At 37.8% G+C, this 27,500-nt stretch overlaps 1 protein-coding gene across 1 annotated transcript in view; it reads left to right on the top strand.

The window, feature by feature from the left end:
- Window positions 1-27,500, top strand: part of LOC121379198 — a 74,855-nt gene that overhangs the window by 33,614 nt on the left and 13,741 nt on the right. Inside the window, exons 5-9 of the mRNA XM_041507700.1 lie at window positions 4,543-4,593; window positions 5,999-6,049; window positions 6,672-7,271; window positions 8,282-8,818; window positions 20,596-20,717. Coding sequence (XP_041363634.1) covers window positions 4,543-4,593; window positions 5,999-6,049; window positions 6,672-7,271; window positions 8,282-8,818; window positions 20,596-20,717 — 1,361 coding nt within the window. The remainder of the gene's footprint in view (window positions 1-4,542; window positions 4,594-5,998; window positions 6,050-6,671; window positions 7,272-8,281; window positions 8,819-20,595; window positions 20,718-27,500) is intronic.

Here is a 27,500-nt window from a genome sequence, read left to right on the forward strand (position 1 = left end):
TCTAAACTTCAATTTTGTGGCTGTATGGCCCATTATCAATGAGAATGTTACACCCCTGCACCACGGTGAGGTACAGCACACGCAAGAGAAGAGAGAGAGAGAGTGGAGAGATGAGATGATCGATGAGATCGAGAGAGAGATTGAGAGCGAGATGGAGAGAGAGAGAGGAGGAGAGAGAGTAGAGAATTGGCTGACTATGGAGAGAGAGAGAGAGGAGAGAAGAAGAAGAGAGAGAGGGGGAGGAAGGGAGAGAGAGGGAAGGAAAGGAGAGGAGAAGGAGACGGAGACAAGAGAGAGAGAGAAGAGAGAGAGAGGAGAGAGGAGAGAGAGAGAGAGAGAGAGAGAGAGAGAGAGAGAGAGAGGGGGAGGGAGAGAGATAGAGAGAGAGAGAGAGGGAGAGGGAGGGAGGGAGGGAGGAAGGAGAGAGAGGGAAGGAGGGACGGAGGAAGGAGAGAGAGACAGAGAGAGAGAGAGAGAGAGAGAGAGAGAGAGAGAGAGAGAGAGAGAGAGAGAGAGAGAGAGAGAGAGAGAACAAAAAGCTGCAGGAACACGATCATATTTGACCTTTGACATCAACTGAAGAATATGAAAACTAATACCTTACCTTGATACGAAGAAAGAAAGCGATTACTTACTCGGGCCCGCCCACCAACTGACATATGGAACCGTCAAACAGTCGCGGATCTCTTCAAGAAGTAGACGAAACGAACGCAGTCCAAGATGACTAAAATCTACAGGTTATTGGTTGTTTTGGTAAGACTCTTCATTTTTATATATGCTATTGCATGTTTTTTTTTTATATCAATGTAATTTTAAAAAATGCCAGGACGGATGGATGGTTTTCTTAAGGAGGGTGCAGGGTTTTGTAAGGTAGGAGTGTGTCCATATATCGAACTCACGATATATTGCGATAGTAGTTAAATTCGTCTATCAGTGACTATCCCAATTGTTTGCTCAACTATCAATAGTTTTGATACAATGCATAGTGAATGTATAGAACATATTTCTGAATGAAAAAACTGATGAAACTCGTATCTCCGCACAACTCAGAGTCGAACGGATGTTTTAGGCAGTCAATAGCAGATGCTTGTTCGTAGGAGGACAGCCATTGTGATGGCATGCACTCATGAATAATATAATCAATATACTAATATACCAGGATTCGAACTTAACTGTCGCCCGATCGCCCCTGGCGACTGAAAACGACGACGGGCGACTGAAAACCCACAGTAAGGTTGCCCGCCTGGCGACCGATTTTTTTTTTTTTTTTTTTTAATCAATAATTAATAAATAAATAAAAGTACAGCTATGTAGCCTACTTTGCACCATGAAAAAGTGTAGGTCTGCTTTTACATATAAACATATGCCCAATATAAGAATAGGTGTAAGGTAAGTTAAGTGGCATGTAAAATTGGGCACAAATTCATGTCGACAAGATTCAGCCCTGGTTATGTGTACACGTCACAAATCGTATCCACTGAAATATTTTACGTTTTTTTTAAATTATTATTATTTCATTGAGATGGGTTGGGGGAAGGAAGGGGTTGTGTCGGTTATACCAGTGCTCAACGTCACCACTTGACCGGATGGCAACTCAAAAAAAAGAAGTTAAGCGCAGACACTGGTATACAGCTGTGATGGCATGCACTCATGAATAATATAATGCAATACACTAGTATACGGCTGTGATGGCACGCACTCATGAATAATATAATGCAATACACTAGTATACGGCTGTGATGGCACGCACTCATGAATAATATAATGCAATACACTAGTATACGGCTGTGATGGCACGCACTCATGAATAATATAATGCAATACACTAGTATACGGCTGTGATGGCACGCACTCATGAATAATATAATGAAATACACTAGTATACAGCTGTGATGGGACGCACTCATGAATAATATGATTGAATATGCGTCTGTCCCACAGAACCATGCGACCTTCACGTAGTACATAGCCACAATGAGTATAGTCTCGATCACTGCATTCTCCAGACGTTAGCATGTCACACTCGTTTGATTAAGGTTAACGACAAGAAACTGAGGAAGCGTCGTTTTGGTTTGTACAAGTAAATTTTAAAACAATTATGGCACTGATGAGACCGATATGATGTTTTATGTAGCAAAAAAACAAAACCCATAAAAGAAAACAAAAAAAGAACAAAAGAGAAAAAATAATAAAAAGAAAGAAAGACAAAAAAAGAAAGAAAAGAAATATTGACCGAGGGCAGAGGTCGATATCTATATCTAATTGCGCTCCATAGAACATCACATTGGTCTTATCATAGTGCCATAGTTGTTGTATTACTTCAGTCAATTCAGTAAAAGAAATAAAAAACAGAAATTACGTATAAGCAATCGAGTAGGCCTACTATACAATCTAGCAAGCAGAATGACGTCATCGTGAAACACGACGTCCTTTTCCGAATTCTGTCGAAACAAACCGATGTCGTTTATTGGTCAATACTAACTGGATTAGACCGGAAATAGTGCAGTTTTCTGATTTATGGACTCGCCAAACCACAGAGCAATGCAAGATGATCTCAAACCGAATCACACGTGACATAATATTAACCAATCGGAAGTCTTATAAAATAAAACATTTTATCCGGACTTAACTATATATATTGGCAAAATATGACTAGGGAAATTTTTATTTCGGTTATAGACCAAAAATATAGTTCTCGTGACACAAGCCCCATTCAGCTGGTGTATTTATTAGACTATATTTCCAATATCGCACTCTTTAAACTATTCATTTCAGTATAAATAACATATTGAGTCACAATAAATATATAAAACACACACACGAACACACACACACACACACACACACACACGCACACACACACACACACACTCACACAAACACACACACATACACACACACATACACACATTCACACACACACACACAAACAGTCACACACACACACACACACACACACATACACACACACACACACACACACACACACAGACCACACACACACACACACACACACACACAGACACACGAATTAGAGTTTGGAAACTTGTTTTGAATATGTCATAATGTTGCTATCGTCATACAAATATGGCGTTATGTATTTTCTATGACGTCATACTTCAAAATCTTTGCTAGGTTGATGGTACTCAATTAAATTTCAAAAACCTGGAACAAATAATGATTTTCTGACTATTCTTGTTAGATTGCATGATAAATAATGATACAACATAATGTAAGCTAATTTAATACATTATTTTTATTATGATTATTACTGGTATTACTGGTTTCTATTGACGAGATTAATGCCACTAACCGAGTTTTATTATTTCCAGATTGGGCTAGAAGTCTTAGAGAAGACCCACTCTCGTAAGTATCTTTATTGTATTGTTATTTTAATGTGCTCATATTTTACTATGTTATTATTTTAAAGTATTGATATTTTAAAATATTAATATTTTAATGTGGTGATATTTTGTGTTAATATTTTAATGTTTTGATATTTTAATGTGTTGATATTAGTAATGGCTTGTGTTTATTTTAAGTTCACTTGTTCCATGAACAATGCTATATTATTTGTAAACATAGAATTGTATTATTTCATTTGTAAGGCAAACAATTACTCAGAATTAGATAAAAAAAAATCCCGAAGATTTAATATTACTACATGTATATGCACATCACAAATAATATAATAATATAGAACTTATTAAAAAGAAAAGGAATACAGAAATAAATTAATAACTAAAAAATGGAATAGAACATAACATATATTGAATTTACTGAATTTACTGAATTTACTGAATACACAATACTGCTTCTACTTGGTATATACATTATGTTAGCAACGTTTCTGTAGGTGTATGTTTGTTTTTTACAGAGGTAGCACGATTGTTTCCAGGAATGGGTAAGTATCTATCTATCTATCTATCTATCTATCTATCTATTTATCTATCGACCTACCTACCTACCTACCGACCTACCCTACCTACCTACCTACCTACCTATCTATATCTGTCTGCATGTCTACCTGCATGTCTGTCTATTTGCTTTTCTACCTGCCTCTCTGAGACAGACAGTACGAGTAAAAGAGAGATTGAGGAAGTGAGAAAGACTGTGAGAGAGAGAGAGAGAGAGAGAGAGAGAGAGAGAGAGAGAGAGAGAGAGAGAGAGAGAGGAGAGAGAGAGAGAGAGAGAGAGAGAGAGAGAGAGAGAGAGAAGAGAGGGTATATTTAATATGAAATGTTTGTCGTTGAAACATCTCAAAATTGCAGTTCCTTTAAACCAGTAATTGGTTCCGATTTAATTGATATTATAAGTTCACCTATTGTATAACAAGTGCAGTGTTATAGTTTATTTTTATTTCATTTATAAATATAATGTTACACCACCACCAACAACAACAACAAGGACATATATTATAGAGAATTTGAAATGAATGTTTAAAACTGGATTACAATTTCATGAATACACAGAACTGCTCATATGGATACTAGTGACACGTCTGGCAAACAATGATTCTGTATTTGTATTTTGTTTCTACAGGCGGTGGTAGAGGATTCCCAGGGACGGTTGAAGAGCCGCAACATTCTCCAGGTACCCCTACTTATAGTCCGTCCCATCCGCCGTAAAAAATCCCACTGAAAATCATTTCAGTTTGGTTTGACGCAAGAAGAAAAATTAAAAGTATTTTGGAAATAACACTAAAAAACCAAACCCCCAAAAACAACAACAACAAACAACAACAAACAAACAAAAAAACCCAAAACCAAACCAACACAAATAATACAAAACCCCACAACCCCACACTTTTGTGTGCAATTTAGAAAACAGTCGCCTGAGAAATAAATAACTTGTTCGTCTCTCTGTCTGTCCGTCTGTCTGTCTGTTTGACTGTCTGTCTGTTCGTCTGTCTCTATTTACCTGTTTACACACATACACACACACACACACACACACGCACACGCAGAAACACACACACATACATACGTTCATGGCGCAGAGAGAGAGAGAGAGAGGGAGAGAGAGACGAGAGAGAGAGAGAGAGAGAGAGAGAGAGAGAGAGAGAGAGAGAGAGAGAATACAGAAATAAATTAATAACTAAAAAATGGAATAGAACATAACATATATTGAATTTACTGAATTTACTGAATTTACTGAATACACAATACTGCTTCTACTTGGTATATACATTATGTTAGCAACGTTTCTGTAGGTGTATGTTTGTTTTTTACAGAGGTAGCACGATTGTTTCCAGAAGTATCTATCTATCTATCTATCTATCTATCTATCTATCGACCTACCTACCTACCTACCGACCTACCCTACCTACCTACCTACCTACCTATCTATATCTGTCTGCACCTGTCTATATCTGTCTGTCTATGTGCTTTTTTACCTGCCTCTGAGACATGACAGTGTCTATTTGCTTTTCTACCTGAGGAACTCTGAGACAGACAGTACGAGTAAGGAGAGAGAGGAGGAAGAGAAGAGGAGGAGGAGTGGAGAGGTGAGAGAGAGAGAGACTGAGAGAGAGGAGGGAGAGAGAGAGAGAGAGAGAGTGGGGGAGAGAGAGAGCGGAGAGAGAGGGGAGAGAGAGAGAGAGAGAGAGAGAGAGAGAGAGAGAGAGAGAGAGAGAGAGAGAGAGAGAGAGAAAAGAGAGGGTATATTTAATATGAAATGTTTGTCGTTGAAAAGGGTTTATCAGTCGGAAACATCTCAAAATTGCAGTTCCTTTAAACCAGTAATTGGTTCCGATTTAATTGATATTATAAGTTCACCTATTGTATAACAAGTGCAGTGTTATAGTTTATTTTTATTTCATTTATAAATATAATGTTACACCACCACCACCACCAACAACAAGGACATATATTATAGAGAATTTGAAATGAATGTTTAAAACTGGATTACAATTTCATGAATACACAGAACTGCTCATATGGATACTAGTGACACGTCTGGCAAACAATGATTCTGTATTTGTATTTTGTTTCTACAGGCGGTGGTAGAGGATTCCCAGGGACGGTTGAAGAGCCGCAACATTCTCCAGGTACCCCTACTTATAGTCCGTCCCATCCGCCGTAAAAAATCCCACTGAAAATCATTTCAGTTTGGTTTGACGCAAGAAGAAAATTAAAAGTATTTTGGAAATAACACTAAAAAACCAACCCCCCAAAAAACAACAACAACAACAACAACAAACAAACAAAAAAACCCAAAACCAAACCAACACAAATAATACAAAACCCCACAACCCCACACTTTTGTGTGCAATTTAGAAAACAGTCGCCTGAGAAATAAATAACTTGTTCGTCTCTCTGTCTGTCCGTCTGTCTGTCTGTTTGACTGTCTGTCTGTTCGTCTGTCTCTATTTACCTGTTTGCACACACACACACATACACACACACACACACACACACACACACGCGCACAAACACACACACATACATACGTTCATGGCGCAGAGAGAGAGAGAGAGAGAGAGAGAGAGAGAGAGAGAGAGAGAGAGAGAGAGAGAGAGAGAGACAGACAGACAGACAAGTATGTTACTGGTATAACTGAAGCAAACTGCTCGTGTGTGTGTGTGTGCGTGTGTGTGTGTGTGCGTACATATGCATGGCATGCGTGAGTTTGTTAGTTTTGTGAGTATAATATTACTTTTTTGTTTTTAGAGATGCTTGCTATACCTCAGTGCGTGAATAAAGTTGCCGATATTTATTTCATTCTGGACGCTTCAACCAGTATATTTATCGAGGACTATGAAAGACAACGGGAGTTCGTCCGGCAAGTCGTGAATCGGTTCGATATATCGCCCAGAAATACGCACGTCGGAGCTCTGGTATTCAGTCGCTCGTACCAGGTGGCCTTTGACCTTAACCGTTACCGCAGCAAGGGGGAATTACTCGAGGCGATAAACGAGCACAATATTCCCTACCTGACCGGAGTCACCAACACCGACGGGGCCATACGTCATGTCAGAACGAATGACGAGTTCCGCCGCGACATCACCAAAGTCATTGTCATCATCACTGACGGATACTCCCAAGATCTGGCTGCAACCGCGGCGGAAGCGGAAACGGCACGTCGAGAAGGTTTCTACCTATTCGTGATCGGCGTGGGGCAGTACACAGATGAGCGGGAATGGCGGGCGATAGCTAGTGACCCAGATGACAGGTTCATGTTCAACACCACCAACTACCGCGGCTTGGATCGACTATACAACGAGATCCCCTCTAGAATCTGTCAACTTCCGCCCCTGGCAGGACGAGATAGTAAGACTTGCTTTTCAGTTTCCAGCTCTTATGCAGGTGGCAGCTATTTATTAAGCCGCCTTTCTATTGGGTGAGTCGGGGGATGGGGATGGGGGGTGGGGGGGGGGGGGGGGGGGGGGGCAATACATATTATATTCGTCAAAGATGTGGAGGGGGCGGCGGTAGTAACACATTCGTCCATAAAACGTATTACAAAAGTAAGACTACATAAGCAGAACAAATCTGTTATCTAAGACCGATTTCTACACAGTACTGGAAACAAGAACGCACAGACAAGTACTTAATGAGTTTCAGTATACGGAGATGTTTAATACATTCTGGTATGTCACAGGCCGTGGCATGTGCTATCCTGTCTGAGGGATTATGCATAATTTATAAAAGATCCCTTGCTAGAAATGTAGCGTGTTTCCTCTCTACATGTCAAAAAGCATATATCAAAATTGCCATATGTTTGACATCCAATAGCCGATGATTAATAAATCATTGTGCTCTAATGATGTCGTTAAACAAAACAAAGTTTAATATATTCTGAGGTTCAAACAATTCCTATATTCCTATCATAACGGCCTTCATTGCTGAACACCATGCCAACCATGTGTCGTACGACAAAAACCGTAGTTTGCAAGGGCGGATCCAGGGGATATTTTAGGGAGGGGACCAAGCCAAAAAGGTACTTTGACCACTTCCTGAAAAATTGTTCACAGAAATGTATGCAATTTTTATTTTTAGATGGGTCACCTCCACTGATTCTTCCCCAGGACCCGCCCTTGGTGTTTACTGCCCTGTCCAATGGAATGAGCATATTATATAAAACCAAAAGTGTTACTTCGAACCTACTACGCTGATTCATATTGCAGTTGCCAGTCCGTGTGTAAAATACTCTTTGTTGCTTTATCGACAGGAGTAGGTAATTTGGAATTCAAAAAACATGCTAAAGTGTCATTTAACAAATATTTCTTTCCTTTTTTTTACTGAATAGTTTATATAATTAACTCTGAATGTTCTTGCAGGATGCGCAGTTCAGACGGAAGCTGATCTTTTGTTTGTGGCTGGACCACGAGGTGCAGACGCCTCTTTATTCATCACACAGGAAATTGTGTCCAAAATCCAGGCCGGACCGGGGAGACTGACCGTCAGTCTCTTGATAGGAGCGTGCACCGCGGAAACTACGACTCTGCAGGCCCCGGGAGACCTGTGCACCGAGTTAGGAGACACGACGTCCACACGCCCAGACACCTACCTCAATATGCTGAAGGATATGCGCGCCAAGGCACGTGACGCCAGGAGCAGACGACCGAACGTGAATCAGGTGGCCGTGCTGTTCCTGGACCACGAGTCCATGACGCTGGACAGGTTCGGGATTATGCGCGAGGCCCAGAGCGCGCGTTACGACGGCATCGAGGTGGTCGTGGTGGATCTCGGGGTTGCTCACAACTCGAGGGAGATTCTGAGCAGAATGGCGTCACAGCGAGAGAACGTCTTCAACACTGCACACCCAGAAGGCGTGACTGAGATGACGTCCAGTCTATTAACAGCCGTCTGTTCGGGTGAGTTGCTTGGTCCCTCGGTGTTTCTATATTTGTACCTGTCTGAGGTTCCTCCCTCTCCCTAGCTGTTTCCCTCGCTATCTCCCTCCCTCGGACTGTTTCTCTCCCGGTCTCCCTCTCTCTCTGTCTGTGTCTCTCTGTCTCTGTCTGTATCTCTGTCTCTCAGTCTCTCTCTCTCTCTCTCTCTCTCTCTCTCTCTCTCTCTCTCTCTCTCTCTCTCTCTCTCTCTCTCTCTCTCTCTCTCTCTCTCTCTCTCTCTCTCTCTCTCTCTCGTTTTCGATCGTTTTCAGAATTTTCACATAACAATAATAAATAACATCTATCCTGTTAATATACATATTATATTGTATTTTTTACATATCAAAAACAATAGCAATGATTTTATTTGTAAAAGAAACCTCCCGTATATTACAATATAAAACATTGTCTTTAAAATGTTTGAAATTTTTTTACAACAAAGTTCAAAATTACTATGAAATCTAACATATATTAAAATACCACAACATGTACTACTACTACTAATAGGAATTATTATTATCTAAAATGTTTTGTAGAACAATGTACATCATATGTTGTGTTTTCATTTAAGATCATTTAGTTTCTAAATAATTATATGACAAAATTAATATTTGGATCTTTACAGATCTCAACAACTTCTGAAACAACTTCAAAAAACATTTACCACAGATACAGGAAAAACTAAATCAGCAAAGGAGATTTAGAGTTTGTTAAAAACATTGATAGCGGCGCTCTTGACGTGGAAGACATGATTTGTAACGTAGATGGCTTTACCTGTGACGTGGATGACATGATTTTCAACGTAGATGGCTTTACCTGTGACGTGGTTCGTATTATTTGTGACGTGGTCGACATCATTTGTGACGTAGATAACTTTATCCGTGACCTGGTTGATATAACATGATTTGTGACGTCGGACCCCGGCAATTGTCCATGATGCAAATGACATGGTTTGAGACACATTTGGTATTATTCGTGACAAACGTGACACTGTGCAGATTGTTCATTGTTAGATTCTTCTACAGATAGGATTGTGCACGCTGTACTTATGTTACGCTTACTGTCTGCCATGTGTATTAGAATACCACGACAAAACAATCGTTATCTCGAGGATCTACGCTGACGTCAGAACCAGGCTTTGCCATTTTGTGGTTTTGATACACACTTGAAGCAGAACTGAAACCAAGCTACACATCATTCACCCAGTTAGTCAGTTTACCATCAAAACCACCAGTGCATTCGGTGTCGAGTGAAGCTGTCGTCATGAACATTAATAATCAACCATTTTGTCTGTGGACTTTTTGCTAGCTACAATGCCATTTTACTCTCACGTTGCCGTCCAACAAATTGTTAATCTTTTGTAATTTAAAAAAAACAACAACAACCCATACAATAAACGAAGTTTGATACTATATTTTGTCTTTTAAATCAGACCAACAAAACCACCATGCAATGTTATATTAAAAATGAGATAGTGATTTATTCTATATATTCCATTTTTGTAACGAACCGAATGTACTTGTCATGGGTTCTTGTGTCACGTGACTCAGTGGGCCACAATTAACCAACTGTTAGGCTGACAGGAGGGTGTCGGGGTGAGGCCAAATCGATTTAACACATATTATGACTACTACCTCAGCCAGAGGTCCACTAGACCACTACCCTAACATCTCTCTGATCAACCACAAACAACAAACCATTACCCCCGGTCCTGGACAGACTCTCCAGATTGGACAGAAGTGTACAAAATGCATTGTCATTGAATCTATATTGGAAATAAGGACGATATTCAAGTTAACATTTTGTAGTCCCCACATAATCTATTGCTGTTATCTTGGTCTACAAAAGAATATCCTCCAGTCTTAAAGGAATCAACGAATACACCGAGCCGGGTTTCGATCCTACAACCTCTAGAAATTCTGGCAGAGACTCCAACACATCCACTGCGCTCCACACTATTGTGTTTTTCCACACCAGTCAGTATGGTTGTTCTGACACAGGGTTTGGGAAGGAAAGGAATGTTTGTATAACGATAACTTAGCGTCTAGAGTGATAGAGGAAGCCAGATACGATGACATAGGCTACTCCTACTGAACAGTAACGATGAATCTTTCATACCCCTCAGACAAGACAATACAAACCACGGTCTTTAATGTATCAGTCATATTTTCAATGGGCCTTCACATGGACCAACGTCACTACGAATCTGCATGAAACAAAATATATATTATAAAGTAACATTCACAACATAATATTGATTTATATTTAAAAACACAAAATGTCAATGGGCACGATTTGAACCTACTGCACTGATTCGCATGACATTTGACCACTCGGCCATCGGGACATCAGTAAACATGTAAGCCCAATGGACCGTAGCTAAGAATGTGTACATTCAAACACTCGGTGCGAAGCGAAAGTAAACGTTTGGAATTAATGTGCAGCAAATTTTGAAACATCACTATATATATATATATACATATATATATATATATATATTATAATGTATCATGCAGAACATGACATTCATATTATGAAAACGTATCAGTTTGAGCAATGTCATATATAATTATACATGTATTGTAGTATACATTTTGAGAGAGAGAGCTAAAAGTGAGACGTTTTTATAATGTGAATGCTATGTTCTGGATGATACACGATATAATATACTATATAGTATAGTATATCGTGTATCATCCAGAACATAGCATTCACATTATAAAAACGTCTCACTTTTAGCTCTCTCTCTCTCAAAATGTATACTACAATACATGTATATAATTCAGAACATAACAACCAATAAAACAGCGCGCGCACACACACACACACGCGCGCACACACACACACACACACACACACACACACACACACACAACGCGCGCACACACACACACACACACACACACACATATAATTTCCGTTACATTCATTACAGAATAACGTCATCTCACTGGTCCAGACGTAGCAACAGGAGTATGAAGAAACTGAAACAACAAAACGTTTCCAACATACAAACATCTTTCAGCTTTGACGTCGATTGAAGCATGCGAAAACTAACACCGTACCTTATAAACGAAACCTCCGACAACTTATCCATGCTATAACCCCGCCCACCAACTGACGTATAAACTCCGTGGCAGACCTATCGAAGGAGTAGATGAAACGAAAACAGTTCTGGATGGTTATTTTGGTAAGACAGGTGCTACATTTTATATACATTTTTGTTGTCAATGTAATTTTTAAAACTACAGGGGCAAAAACATGGTTTTTCTACGGAGTGTGAACAGTTTTAAAAGGGCACCTTAAAGGGACATTCCTGAGTTTGCTGCATTGTAAGATATTTCCAACTAATATTTCTACGATTAGACTGACATATTAAATATATTTTCTTGTTTAGCATATCAGTGTTTGTATATTCAATGCGTTTTTGGTCGTCTTAATATTTGTAAGAAGCCCGAACTGGATGTTGTCTTCAAATAATTTCGTATTTGTGTACACGACCACTTCTGGCAACACTCGTGCTGAAGGACCTGTTTGAAGGAAATAAAATGAAATTTTACCTAGTTAGAACCATCAGAACACGTTTAATATACAACCACTAATATTTTATGCAGAAAAATATACTTGATATGTAATTACATAACTACAGTCGTTAAAGAGTCTCTGTTAGTCAATAACATGTTAAAAATTGCAGCAAACTCAGGAATGTCCCTTTAATTTGAGTAATATTTCAGTGTTCTCTCCGTATTTTGTTGAGTGTTTAGTGATCAATCATCTGGTTTCTGTCTGTTGTGAGTGATATGTCATGTTCAAGTTCTCTTGTGTGTGCCATTTCTTGATCATGGTATGTTGTATGTCACTATGTGTGTTCTGTTATGTTCTTCTTCAGGTTCTGTTGTGTGTGTACTATGTCATGTTCAGGTTCTGTTGTGTGTGACACGTCATGTTCAGATTTTGTTGTGAGTTCTCTATTATGTTCAGGTTCTGTTGTGAGTGCTATATCATGTTCAGGTTCTGTCGCAAGTGATTGGATAAAGTCCGTGGTATGTGCTGTCCTGTCTGTGGGGAAGTGCATATAAAAGATACCTTGCTGCATTAGGACAAATGTAGTGGGTTTCCACTGATGACTATGAATCATAATTACAAAATGTTACCAATAGCCGATGATTAATTAATCAATGCGCTCTAGTGGTGTTAAACAAAACAAACAAATAAACTGTCTCAAGTGCTATGCCACGTTCATTTTCTATGGTGATTATTTTCTCATGTTCAACTTTTTGCTATGTTATGTTCAGGTCTTGTTGTCATTGATGTGTCAAGTTCTGTTATGTATGCTATATATCATGTTCAGGTCCTGTTGTGTGAGTTATCTTATGTTCATGTCCTGTTGTGTGTGCTATGCTGTGCTAATTTTGTGTGTGTGTGTGTGTGTGTGTGTGTGTGTGTGTGTGTGTGTGTGTGTGTGTGTGTGTGTTGTATCATGTTCACGTTCAACATTCTGTTGCTGAGCTTAGGGTTTCGAACACGCCTTTCCCGAGTCCGGCCTCCGATAGGATCGGGTGTCTGACTCAGGACAGGGATATTCTGTTGCAAATATTTGTTAACTGTAAAGTTAATCAAAGTTCATAGATCTTGCTGTCGTTTATGTTCAGGCCACATTCACTTTATTCACCTTTTAACCTTACGTCTGATTACACTGTCTTTTGTTACTGGACTTTGTCCTGGATAACTTGCAATGACGTTTGTATGTGCAATACTGTTAATCCATAATGCCTACATTAGGGCAATCCTGTAGATCTCCAAAGGCAGCTGAAAGGCGGAACTTGATCACCGTAACATATAACTAAATACATGTATATCCAAAATCAGTGTGATTATGTTTGCACTTTGGTCGTATATGCCACATACAACATTATTATGAATTAAAATTGTATCTACAGATACAAATTACATGTTGGAAACTTTGCTTCAATTAAAAACATTTCAAAATAGATATTTGTTTTTCAAGAAAATTCACCAAAACATGTTTATTATTATAATTATGGTGCACATAAAATAGCAAACCATACAAACATTAATGTTACTGCAATTCCTATTTATATATACAGACACCATTCTTGTCTGTTGCCAAATGGTTCGTTGCATGCAGTACCAAATGTTTTTCTTAAATAGACCGGGCTCTCACAACGACAAAAGTCATATTATTTTTAGGATTCAAGCACATAAAAATATTGACTTAATGTATGCTCTATTGTACTTCGCATTTGTAATTATTATCACAAACCGATAACAAAGAATACATATGTGTCGTTTTTGGCACATACGACCTATGTCAGACATAATTATATAGCACACATAATGGACAGCAAGCAAATCGGAGGAAAGTCGTATGTGTCAGTTACGTCTATTTTCGTGCAAATTGGTATGTGTGATTCACTTACGACCTTTTAAATCCTTCTGTATAAGCGATGCAATTAGGGACACAGCTACTTTTTTTTGTGTGACAATATGTAATCTTATTGCAATTTCTTCGTAGTACTGAATTTTATTCTAAATTTTAATTTTACTTATCTGTGATATTTGTATTTTTAGCACAGTTCTTTACATCAAAATAACTTTAATTTTGGTTGATCATCACTTCATGTACTCATCTACTTTAGTTTCACACCAAATAGCCGATGCATTTTTTCTTGCTGGGGTGTCGTTAAACATTCGTTCATTCATTCATTCATTCATTCATTCATAATACACAGGGTACACGTTCTTGTGGTTCTCTCGATATTGTCGACCAGGCTACAAATTTTCGAAGCTATCTTTGCGATATGATATCATGAAATCATCGTAGACTATGACGCACTATAACACACACTATAGTGATATTATAGCGTGCGATGGTTTTACGATATCGAAGCGCTAACATTAGCCGAGTTTTTATTCTTTCCAAATTGTCCTAGCAGTCGTGGAAAAGACCCAGTCTCGAAAGTGCCTTCAATGTGTTGATATTGTGCTGTGTTGATATTTTATAGTATTGATAATTTACAGTGTTGATATTTTAATGTATTGATGTTTTCATGCGTTGATATTTTAATGTGTGGATATTATGATGACTCTAGTTTAATTTAACTGACATCACAGATTCACTTGTTGCATAAAAATGCAGCAATATTTCTTTGATATCATTTGTAAACATAAAATTGCTCACAATTAGATAACATATTGAAGATGTAATAATACTATATACACATATCATACAATTTAGCAGTTTCATGAAATTTGAAAAACATGAAAGGAAGGGGAAAAAAAAGAAGGAAATAATGAAAGATTATAAGTAGAAAACGGAACAGAACATACATTCAATGGAGTTTGAAATTAATCTTTAAAACTAGTATATCGGATGGCCAAACAAATAACGATAACCTCGCTGAATATGGAATTATATATGTTTTGTAAAGTATGGGTACGGAATCGCTGATATTCCACACCCCTTACCGTATGGATATTGGCTAACTTCAGTGAAAAGGTAAACCTCCTACTCAATTTTTGAATATTGCTTTAAACATCAATAGTTGGCACCTTTTAAAACCTATAACACTGATGTTTAATAACCTATAAAGCTTTTAAAAAAATATATATTTCATTGTTAAATCTTTGGATGGAAACATAGGACACCCAGAAAGAAGATGAAAGTAAAAAAACAGGACTATACATTCAAATTTAATTTTTAAAGTAAAATCAATATTATTATTGTTATACTTAAAACGAATTGAATTATGCCATACCGTTCTATTAAACTTTATTTCTGACAATTATATTTTAGAAATGTTTAACTAAATATGTGTATCCCTTACAAATATGTTCCTATTGTTACCAGCATTCTACGATTTTCTCAATGATACCCCGTGAACCTGCTCTTGGTGTACTTCCTACAAGGGATCTTCAACCCTTCCTTTCCTAACATTAGAATTCAGCATTAAATGAGTATTTTTGACCACTCGACTCAAATCTGATGAAGTATTTCTTTGCATACACGCGCATTCTACTGCTGGTTTTAGATGTGCCTAAATCAGAAATTAAATATTAAAACAGATAAGGAAGATCATTGTGTTTAATAACACACTATGTTCGAACTAGGAATTCTGTTTCACCTGGACCTTGTTTACATTATTGCAAAAATATTTAAAATTGACATCTGTCCGTGCTGTTACTCTTGATATGGTAAAACTATGGACAACGTCACAGAATGATAACACTATAGACAACGTCACAGAATGGTAACACTATGGACAACGTCACATAATGGTAACACTATGGCATGTTAACACCATGGACGTCATAGAATGGTAACACTATGGACAACGTCATAGAATGGTAACACTATGGACGTCATAGAATGGTAACACTATGGACAACGTCATAGAATGGTAACACTATGAACAACATCATAGAATAGTAATACTATGGACAACGTCATAGAATGGTAACACTATGGACGTCATAGAATGGTAACACTATGGACAACGTCATAGAATGGTAACACTATGAACAACATCATAGAATAGTAATACTATGGTCAACGTAATATAATGGTAACACTATGGACGTCATAGAATGGTAACACTATGGACAACGTCACAGAATGGTAACACTATGGACGTCATAGAATGGTAACACTATGGACAACGTTATAGAATGGTAACACTATGGACGTCATAGAATGGTAACACTATGGACTACGTCATAGAATGGTAACACTATGGACAACATCCACAGAATGGTAAAATTATGGACAACATCATATAATGGTAATAATATGGACAACGTCATAAAATGGTAACACTGACGTCATATAATGGTAACACTATGGACGTCATAGAATGGTGACACTATGGACAACGTCACGGAATGGTAACACTGTGAACGTTGTTGGATGGTAACACTATGGACAACGTCATAGAATGGTAACACTATGGACAACGTCATAGAATGGTAACACTATGGACAACGTCATAGAATGCTTGTCAGCTAGTCCGTCACTAAAACGATGAAAAGTAAATGTGCTTTGCTGTTGCCTGGTTTTGATCCCCATTTGAAGCAGCATTGATGTCATGCCTCCACATCCTTCACTCAGTCTGTCTGTGAACATTTGGCTAATCTACATCGCAACAAATTGCCAGACAATCACAACTCTTTTTCTTGTCCCATAGCACCTTTCATATTTGCCTCATAGCACGACTCATAGACAATGTGGTTGGCCATGCCCACAACCTCCACCAATGTTGGTGACCCCCAATATAAAATCCTGGCTTCACCAATGTGTAATATCTTGTAAAGTAAATACACAGAATTGAAAACTGACCAACCACTAACAACTATTAATGTTCGATCCTGGACAAACAGCCGATATAGATCAGGTGTGTGCTAAGAACAGTGTGCTTGTACTTAATCCACTTCACTGTTCTCTTTTGGCCGATTATAGATTTTTATCATCAACCATCACATCGGTCAGTTTAAAGGCAACACTAGAGCACAATGATTTATTAATCATCGGCCATTGGATGCTAAACATTTTGACACAAAGACTTTCGAGGATAACGGCTAGATTTTCCCCTTTTTTCTTTTGTATGCACCATCCCACAGACAATACAACTCATACCAGTAGTAGGGCTCTGGTTGAGATGGGGGGGGGGGGGGGCAATCAGAGAATGGGTCCACCGAAGAGATTCGATCCTTCGACCAAAGCACCCCAGGCGAGCGCATTACCGACTGACTTATATCGCAGCCGTATCTACTGAAGAATGTCTCTAGTCGAGCGTTTGCTGCACTGATTCTTAAACTGTTTCCCCCATTCTAATTACCCAATTTACACACTTTCTTGGTTTGAATATCGATGTCGACTCCGTATAGTTCATATCCATCTTAAGTTCCTATAATTCTAACCGAATATATAATCGAAAGGTGATTGGTTGGTGCAAACTGATTATAACCGATGATTGGTGATTTAATGCCGATGGATACTCAACACTAGCTTAGATTGTTATCCTAATTTTGTTTTCCATATATACTAAATTACTGGAAGATAAAATCCATTTGGGTTGCCACATACATTAGGCGGACCAGAAACACACTGAATATTAAGACACCGATATTCTGAATAAGGAAATGTGTTTTATACTCCGCACAGTCTCTTTAACTATATCGTGGGGCGAGACGTAGCCCAGTGGTACAACGTTCGCTCGATGTGGGATCGATCCCCGGCGGCGGGTTCTTTGGGCTATTTCTTGTTCCAGCCAGTACACCACGACTGGTATATCAAAGGCAGTGGTATGTACTACCCTGTTTGTGGAATGGTGCATATAAAATATCCTTTGCTGCTAATCGGAAAGAGTAGCCCATGAAGTGGCGCCAGCGGGTTTCCTCTCTCAATATCTGTGTGCTCCTTAACCATATGTCTGACGGCATATAACGGTATATAAAATGTGTTGAGTGCGTCGTTAAATAAAACATGCCTTTCTTTCTTTCTTTAACTATTTAGAATTAAGTTTCGGTTATAAATTAAATTGTTTCATAAATTAAATTGTTTCACAAGTGAACTGATAAATAGTAACTGTTCACGGTAATCAACGGTCGACTCAAGCATATCCAAGATCTAAATATTCGTTAATGTCCGGTTGCGTAGTTTTCCTACGAATTGATTTAATTAGATGTTTGTATAGTGTGCACTACCTTGAACGCGCATGCCGGAAATACCTCCAGGAAGGAATGTCTGTATAACGCACCTCACCACATTTTACTCTGGAATTATACTGTACAACACAAGAAATGCGAATATGAATTTGGTGTTCATTGATTTAATTAAATTCATTCCGTTTGAATCCCATTAGTTTTGGTGTGTGTCAATATATCTAATTAATGTTAGGTATAAATTTGTGAGTTTCTTTTGTTGTTCAGTATATGTGTTGCGAGAGAGAGAGAGAGAGAGAGAGAGAGAGAGAGAGAGAGAGAGAGAAAGAGAGACAGATAGAGACAGACAGACAGACACGTAGAGAGACAAGAGAGAGAGAGAGAGAGAGAGAGAGAGAGAGAGAGAGAGAGAGAGAGAGAGAGAGAAAGAGATAGAGATATATAGAGAGAGTATTCATCGGCTACTGAATGTCAAACATTTCATAATTCTGACACAGTCTTCAGAGGAAACACTCCACATTATTTTTATTAAATACAAGGGATCCTTTCCCCACAGACAGGACAGCACACACCATGGAGTTTGATATACCAGTCGTGGGGCTTTGGTTGTGACGGAAAACACCCGCTACACTTTGATGTACTTCAAACTTCTGGAAATTGCCAAAGCTGATATTTTGAGGTAAAATATTGTATTGTAAGTAATGAGTATGTTAACGATAAACAAAACCCGCAGTAATAGCAGAAAATATACTGATTACCAAAGGAAACGCAATTCCATTTTATGGTTAGTTTGTAATTAGAATATATTTATGGACTATAAACACTAAACTTAGTAAAATGATGACAGGTATGTCAAATTGTAAATCTACTGAATGTCAAGGTATGGTAATCGCTTCTTAACCCCTTCCTCCCCAATAAATAAATAATAATATTAAAAAAACCAAACCCCCAAACAAAAACAACAACCCTCCAAAAATTCAACCCCCAAACCCCCCCCCCCCCCGAAAAAAATTAAATTAAAAAAATCCCCGAACAAAACAACAAACACCGACAAATACCAAAAACAAATACACACAATTTAAAAGTGACAGACCCTAGTTTCAGACCCTTGAAAATGGACACTATTTTTAATCTACAAACCTGCAATACATCTGGTAAAGTTATTAAAGAGTGAAACAAGAGTCTATGATGTTCAAACGGGGAAATATTATCTAAAAAATTGTCTAAATCTTCTACCTATAACCAGAGGTACGCGCGTTTTTTTTTTTTAAATATGAAAAATTCATTTTGTGGCATTAGCAACAACAAGATGACCAAAAACACTTCGGGTGTACGGAAATGGATAATATAATAAAAGGCAAGGAATGTCTAATTTCAGTTATCAAAAACAGGTCTAATAGTGAAACTTAACCGATAGTCTTTAAAAACTAGGGTATAGCCTATGTTTTTAACATCTTAGCTGAACATTACAGCAGCATTCCTGTTGGTGTTCAGTGTATATTACACTGCAGATCAACTTGCGTCAGTGGACTATCAACAAGACTTCAATAACGTGTCCTTCTCAGGGCGCACCCACACGATCGAGTCCTCCAAAGGACCAATCACAGAACACCTATGGAAGTCCAACCACCACAGCCACATTTGAGACAAGGTTCCAGTAAGGAGCTACTTTTCGATCAACTAAATCAAACCAACCGATTTCGATGAACCATTCAAGAAATTACGCAACATTTTCTATTTGACTTTAATCCTAAGAGACATTTTCAAATTCAATAGCACCACAATTAACCCTCACCCGCTACCGACCCTGATCGGGCTGCTTGTGCTCCCTTGCGGGAAACCCCGCTCTCACCCCCACCCCCACCTCCAAAACAGATCCTGTCCCGGTCGGAGGAGCTGGCGAAAATCGACAGCTGCGCCCATGTCAGGCATGTGATATAACAGCTTGTTCTGAATGTGCACTTTTCAGTTGGTGGTGAATAAGACTCCTTCGCGCACCCCTCTCTTCGCCACTAAGAATGGTCCCGTGTTTAAGTGGATTTAAGTGCATCCGACTATCGGATCTGTTGACTGTCCAGTGTTTGCGACATCGTATTTGTGTACACGACCACTTCTGGCAACACTCGTGCTGAAGGACCTGTTTGAAGTGCGCCGCCTCTCAGAGTATTTCCGTGACGTCTGCTTCGAGACGAAACAGCCAGTCAGCATTATCCAAAGACATCTCACTACTTCCACTTGCTTGGGTCAGGGGTCAGTGACCTGTGTTGATAACTAGTGGCCATGGGTCACTGACTTACATCTATAGTTAGCGGTCGTGGGTGAGTGACTTTGATTACACATTCGACAGTGTGAAATTGTGGTTATGGGTGAGTGACCCGTGTTTCAGAAATGTGGATATTCTACGGGTCTCGGTGGTGTAGTAGTTACGCCATCAGACCAACTCCAACCCAGATGAACACCAAACTAGGCTTGAGTGGTGGGTGTGTAAGTCACATGCGACGGACCAATGTCCCGCGACTGGCACACACACACACACACACACACCCACACACACCCACACACACACACTCACACACACACACACACACGAGGATGGACCAATGGATATATATATATATATATATATATATATATATATATATATATATATATATATATATATATATATATATATAGATGTAGATACATGCATAGAAAGAAAGATGGATGGATGGATAGACGGATAGATAAATAGATATATAGTCATCCATATATAGAAATGTCAAGAATTGTGTACTCATAAATGGTTTCAAAACTTACTGGTTTGACGTCCATTCTGGATTAAAACAGGGGTGTATCTTGACTCCAATGCTGTTTAATATATTTATCAATGTCTTGGTAGCATTAAGGCTTTGACATATGTTTAGAACTGGAAAGAGAACTTATTAATATGTTAATATAGGCTGATGGTATTATACTATTATAACAATAACGGAAAGTGACTTACAATTTTGTTTTGGATGCCTTAGCCATATGGTGTAAAACTAATGAACTGTCTATAAATAACAACAAATCGCAGATTGTACCTTTTATAAATCCAAGTACAAATGTATATCAAGAAATGATTCTGTAATCACTTGTTGAGCTTCCTCTTTTGATCTATCGAAACAATACACATACATGTGTGTGGTTGTGACAGAACATTTAGATTTTAGTATTATGGCTAAGCATGTTGCAACCTAAATGCTACGGGCTTTAGTTCTCGTCATCTCTAAATGTAAATCTATGGGCAACGTCGGTTTTCAAACTTTTGCTAAGCTATATGATTCACTTGTGTGGCCTGTTGTAGACTATTCTGCTGCAATATGGGGACTAAATGAATGTCCATGTGTAAATGCGGTGCAAATCAAACCCATGCTCATCAGAGTTTACGAGAATGTGCGCCAAATGCTGCTGCTGTTGGAGATATAAAATGGACACCAGTGGGTGTAAGGCAGTCAGTAGCTATAGCAAGGCATTGGTGCAGAACTCAAACTTAATTTTAATAGGCTGAATTTTAGTTTGTGAATAGTTCAACAATACCTCGGATTTACAATGTAACCATTTGCATGTTAGATTTCACAGACAATTTAGTGCTCTGGATTTTAACAATACAATGAATATTTTTTAATAATCCAATTTCAATAACAGAAACGGAAAGTAAAACATTAGATGGTTTCCAAATTAAAAGAACAAATGTCTTTTTCTACTGGATTTTATGTTGCTACGTTTATGCCTAAATCGCATCGACGTGCACCATAAGTGTTTTGTAGTGGTACAGCGCCTTTAAGGTTAGAAACTAATAGATAGGAACATTTGCAGATTCACAAAAACTGATTTAACTATGTTCATTATGTAGAATCTGAAGAACATGTTCTTATTCACTGTCCTCTTCGTGGTGATATTAAAGTAGATCGTTTAAAAACGTAGTAGCTACTGCAGTAAACTTTAGTGAGAGTATGTATATGCAGAGAGTGAAATATACAGGCCGAGGTGGTTGGTAGGCCTCAGATTACAGTTATCTTCCCATTTGGTTGTCCAAAATCCGGAAATTTGTCGCGCAAGTAGTCTGCCGTTTGACTGTGATTATTTCATGGCAGACAGCTATGAAGTGGCAACTATTTGACTGAAGTTGACAGGGGAGAGCATGTAGTTTGTAAACATGTATAACTTGTTGACATTGAAGACTTGTTTGTGGTAATTCTGGCCCATGCAAAAGTAGTGTGTGTGTTTGTATAAACCAATATCTTGGGAGAAAGAGTTCGACAACAGGGGTTGTCCTTTTCAGGGTGTATATCCCCCTGACAGGCAAAAGTACATACAAAATCCATGGACCTGCTGATATTAATAAACAATGTTATAGCCACTAAGGCTATATAGAAACATATAGCGTAATTAATTGTGGTCTGTGGCCTGGTAGCAATCTTTCAGGCGTGACGAAAGACTTAGCTCTTGCAACTGTTTTGCACAGCATATCGTCCCTGAACTAAGAAAACCTTGTATGTGCAGTTTTGGCGTTATTCACTTTTTTATTCTTTCAGAAACAGAAATCTATTATCTTTTTGGTGTCAAAACCTCGTACATGTCCAGGCAATGGAAAGTATGGAAAATGTCAAATAAGTAAAACACGTATTTGAAAAACACTGTATATCTGTTATGAAAACCTCGTATCTACCAATTGATTATGTTTATCTCTATCATATTTCGACCTTTTCTATCAGGTAAAGGTAAATTGTTAGTGCCAAAGTGTCTATATTGTATATATGTACATATTATGTATTCAACTGGTGGTCAAGGAACAGCTATCATACCAGAAAAGAAGTGTAGGCCCACCAGGAATTTCCGTTTTTAAGGTCCAAGCATAAACTTTAAAAAATACTATCTCGGAGAAGATAAAGGTTTATCTAAAATTAAGCCTGGGACTTACATTAAGAAGCTGAAAAAACTGTATGCTATACATGGACATATAATAAAGGGGGAAGTCCAAGTTACGGTAGTAGCAGACGACATACATGTAATATCATTCAATGACAAGGCAACACATGTTTCAATACCATTATGTAGGACAGGAGGAACAGTTATTAATTTTAATTTCAACTGACGAAGAGTAGTCCTTATATATATTCTAGACACCTAGCTGTTTCATAGTTAAGGAAAGGGGAGGTACACTCGACGCCTATAGATATAACTGTCTGCTTTTGGGTTATTTTAATGGATACCTGATGTTTACTTCATGTAAAATTTAATTTTTTAGGTAATGGATTCTTTGGGAAGCCACTGCACATGTTTCATATTATCGAATTATTAATTACGCAAAAAATGATGTATGGTATCGATTAATATGTAGGTTTATTTGTTTATTATATTTTATTTCATTGTTATTGTTAATTATGTAATGAGAGCAAACATGATGATGCATCTTTACTTAAATTTCTTTAAAAATCTCTCGTTATAAAATTTCCTCCAGTTACACAGTATATCAGATGTCATTTGTTAGCCCAAGGAATATTTCTATTAAGATATTATCAATAGTCTTAAATGCGGCGAATGTTCCTGTTTTTAAACCTATGGGCTTCATTTCACGTGAATCGCAATAATCTTGAGATGAAGTAAATGTTGAATCTATGAATCATGTCCAAGAATGTGTGTGTGTGTGGGGGGGGGGGGGGGTGGTGGGGTGGAGAGGGGGGTTTATTAAACTACCCCATTATACTGTTATCTAAACATCGCTTAGCACAGTCTAGGCTCTAGGCCCCCGCCCCTGTACAATGTCCTGCATATGTACATGCAGGTCAATTTCATTTTTTTTTTCACCAACAGCAGATTAACAGTCAGTTAAACTAAACAACCTTTATGTCGTTGGCTCCTCATTGATTGGGTAAGACATGGAGTTTTTTTTATATTAATTTTAATGAGGAATACCTGGTCCAGCAAAGGACACCTGGCCATGTGCGTGGCTTAACTGTTGAAAATGAGGTCAAATACACATGGCAAGCACGCTAACTGATTCAGGGCCTCGTTCCATGAAGCGATCTTAGCATTAAGATCACCGTAAGTATATAATACATAATGTTACATTTAAAACCTCAAGGTAACGCGTTGGAAACAGCGACATATAGCAAAAAATGACAATAAAACGTTTTGTTGCAAAAAAAATTGATGTGTGGGTATTTTGACGCTATACTGACCTGCCTATTCATTCATTCATTCATTCATCCATCTATTCATTCCCAGAAGTGTTATCTCAGTGATAGTGTTAAATACATTATGGAATCACTTGAAGATGAATTTTTATGACAATGAAAACGAAAACGAAATTACTGACTGTTAGGTCATTGCGTTCACATTTCTGGGAAACTACAGAAGAACCATACACCTAGATACAAGATTCAAACGATGGCTCATTAGAAAAATCCCCAATTTGTTGCTTACTAACAATTAACCTTTGACCTGCATGATCACAGGACAACATTTCATAGGTGGTCTGTCGTGGCAGGAAATGTCTTTCATGGATGTGGTTTCGCGCCGTATCCACGCCCCCTTCCGAAAAATATAAAAATTCACATAGTAGCTATAATTGACGGACTCTGGGCAGTTGACGCAAAGACGCTATCAAAATGGAGTGCATCTGGCTAGCAGCTGTTTTGGTAAGTTTCGTATTTTGTTTTTAAATGTAGATTTTACTCTAAAAATGTATCTAAAAACTATTTTGAATACATTATGAAACGTTTATTCAATATTGCATTTATTTATTGCAAATATCTGATAGTTGTTTTAGAAAGTTTTGTATGTTAACTTTTTTCTTTTTTTTTAAGCCGTAACGTAGCTGTTTTTGTAAGTTTCGTATATCGCTTTTAAATGTAGCATTTGATTATTATGAAGTACCTCGTAGTTAATTTGAATACATTGTGTGAATGATTTAAATATTACATTTTAATTATTGCATATATCTAATAGCTGTTTTATTTAATTTATGACGTAGCTGTTTTGGGAAGTTTAATTTGTTTCAATGCAGCTTTTCATTATAACAAAGTACCTCATAGCTTTCTCGAATACTTTTTTGTGAATTTATATTTTTAATATTTTTATTAAAAATAGCTGTTTTGTTAATTTTTTAAACATATAGAAGCTGTTTTTCATTAGCATTCCTTAAATATGTGTATTAAATTTTTGTCCAACATCCGACTCGTAGCTTTCTGGGTACATTTCATAAATTTTTTGTACAATATTTTTGTCACTTATATTATTAAAGAAACCCATTGTTATTAAAGTAAAAATAATTTTTAAAATGGACTATTGATAGAATCAATTTTTTAAAATCTGATTTTGAGACGCAGAAGCGGATTCAAGGGGAGAGTGCTGGGGTGCACACATCCCCCAATTTCGAAATGCCTCTGAAAATAATGCATGCCAATGTACGTTTGAATATTGTACTTGCAGTTTTTGAAAGTCGCATCGCCATAATGAATACAGTGGGTACATTTTTGTAATTGTGCTCTGTCAGACATCCTGACAAATCATTATGATGTCCCCCCCCCTCCCAAAAAAAAAAGAAGCACAACAAAAAACAACAAAGAAAACCAACACGCATACACCCCCCACAAAAAGAAACACACAAGGAAAACAAAAAAGAAAAAAAAAAGCAAAGAGAAAAACAACAAAATCAACAACAAAACAAAACAAAACACACACATACACATGCGCAAACATGCGCAAACACTCCGTAAAGTCAAACAATTAAAAAAAAACCCACACACATCCCAAATCATGGAAATACAACACGCCGAAAAGTCAGATAATTTATGAATGATACACTTTAAAGTACGCATTTCCCGAACTATTTAGATATAACACTACGAATTTAAACACTGTAAACTTAAAGAAATTATAGAGAAAAATACTTCAGAATGGAATTTGAATTATAGACTTAGATCAGACGGACATTATTTCGGCTTCATTATGAGTGGAACGATTTACATTCTAGGCCCGTGCTTATAAAACGTTGAGGACCGAATTTACAATGCTTGTTTAAGACTTAGACGGGTGTAACTCCATACATTTACAATGCTTGTTTAAGACTTAGACGGGTGCAACTCCATACATTTACAATGCTTGTTTGAGACTTAGACGGGTGCAACTCCATACATTTACAAAGCTTGTTTGAGACTTAGACGGGTGCATCTGCATACATTTACAATGCTTGTTTGAGACTTAGACGGGTGCATCTGCATACATTTACAATGCTTGTTTGAGACTTAGACGCGTGTAACTACATACATTTACAATGCTTGTTTGAGACTTAGACGGGTGTAACTACACACATTTACAATGCTTGTTTGAGACTTAGACGGGTGTAACTACACACATTTACAATGCTTGTTTGAGACTTAGACGGGTGTAACTACACACATTTACAATGCTTGTTTGAGACTTAGACGGGTGTAACTACACACATTTACAATGCTTGTTTAAGACTTAGACGGGTGTAACTACACACATTTACAATGCTTGTTTAAGACTTAGACGGGTGTAACTCCACACATTTACAATGCTTGTTTAAGACTTAGACGGGTGTAACTACACACATTTACAAAACTTGTTTGAGACTTAGACGGGTGTAACTACATACATTTACAATGCTTGTTTGAGACTTAGACGGGTGTAACTACACACATTTACAATGCTTGTTTGAGACTTAGACGCGTGCAACTACACACATTTACAATGCTTGTTTGAGACTTAGACGCGTGCAACTACACACATTTACAATGCTTGTTTGAGACTTAGACGCGTGCAACTACACACATTTACAATGCTTGTTTGAGACTTAGACGCGTGCAACTACACACATTTACAATGCTTGTTTGAGACTTAGACGGGTGCAACTACACACATTTACAATGCTTGTTTGAGACTTAGACGGGTGCAACTACATACATTTACAATGCGTGCAACTACACACATT

The sequence above is a fragment of the Gigantopelta aegis genome, chromosome 2 (assembly GCF_016097555.1).
Source record: "Gigantopelta aegis isolate Gae_Host chromosome 2, Gae_host_genome, whole genome shotgun sequence".
Taxonomy (NCBI): Eukaryota; Metazoa; Mollusca; class Gastropoda; order Neomphalida; family Peltospiridae; genus Gigantopelta; species Gigantopelta aegis.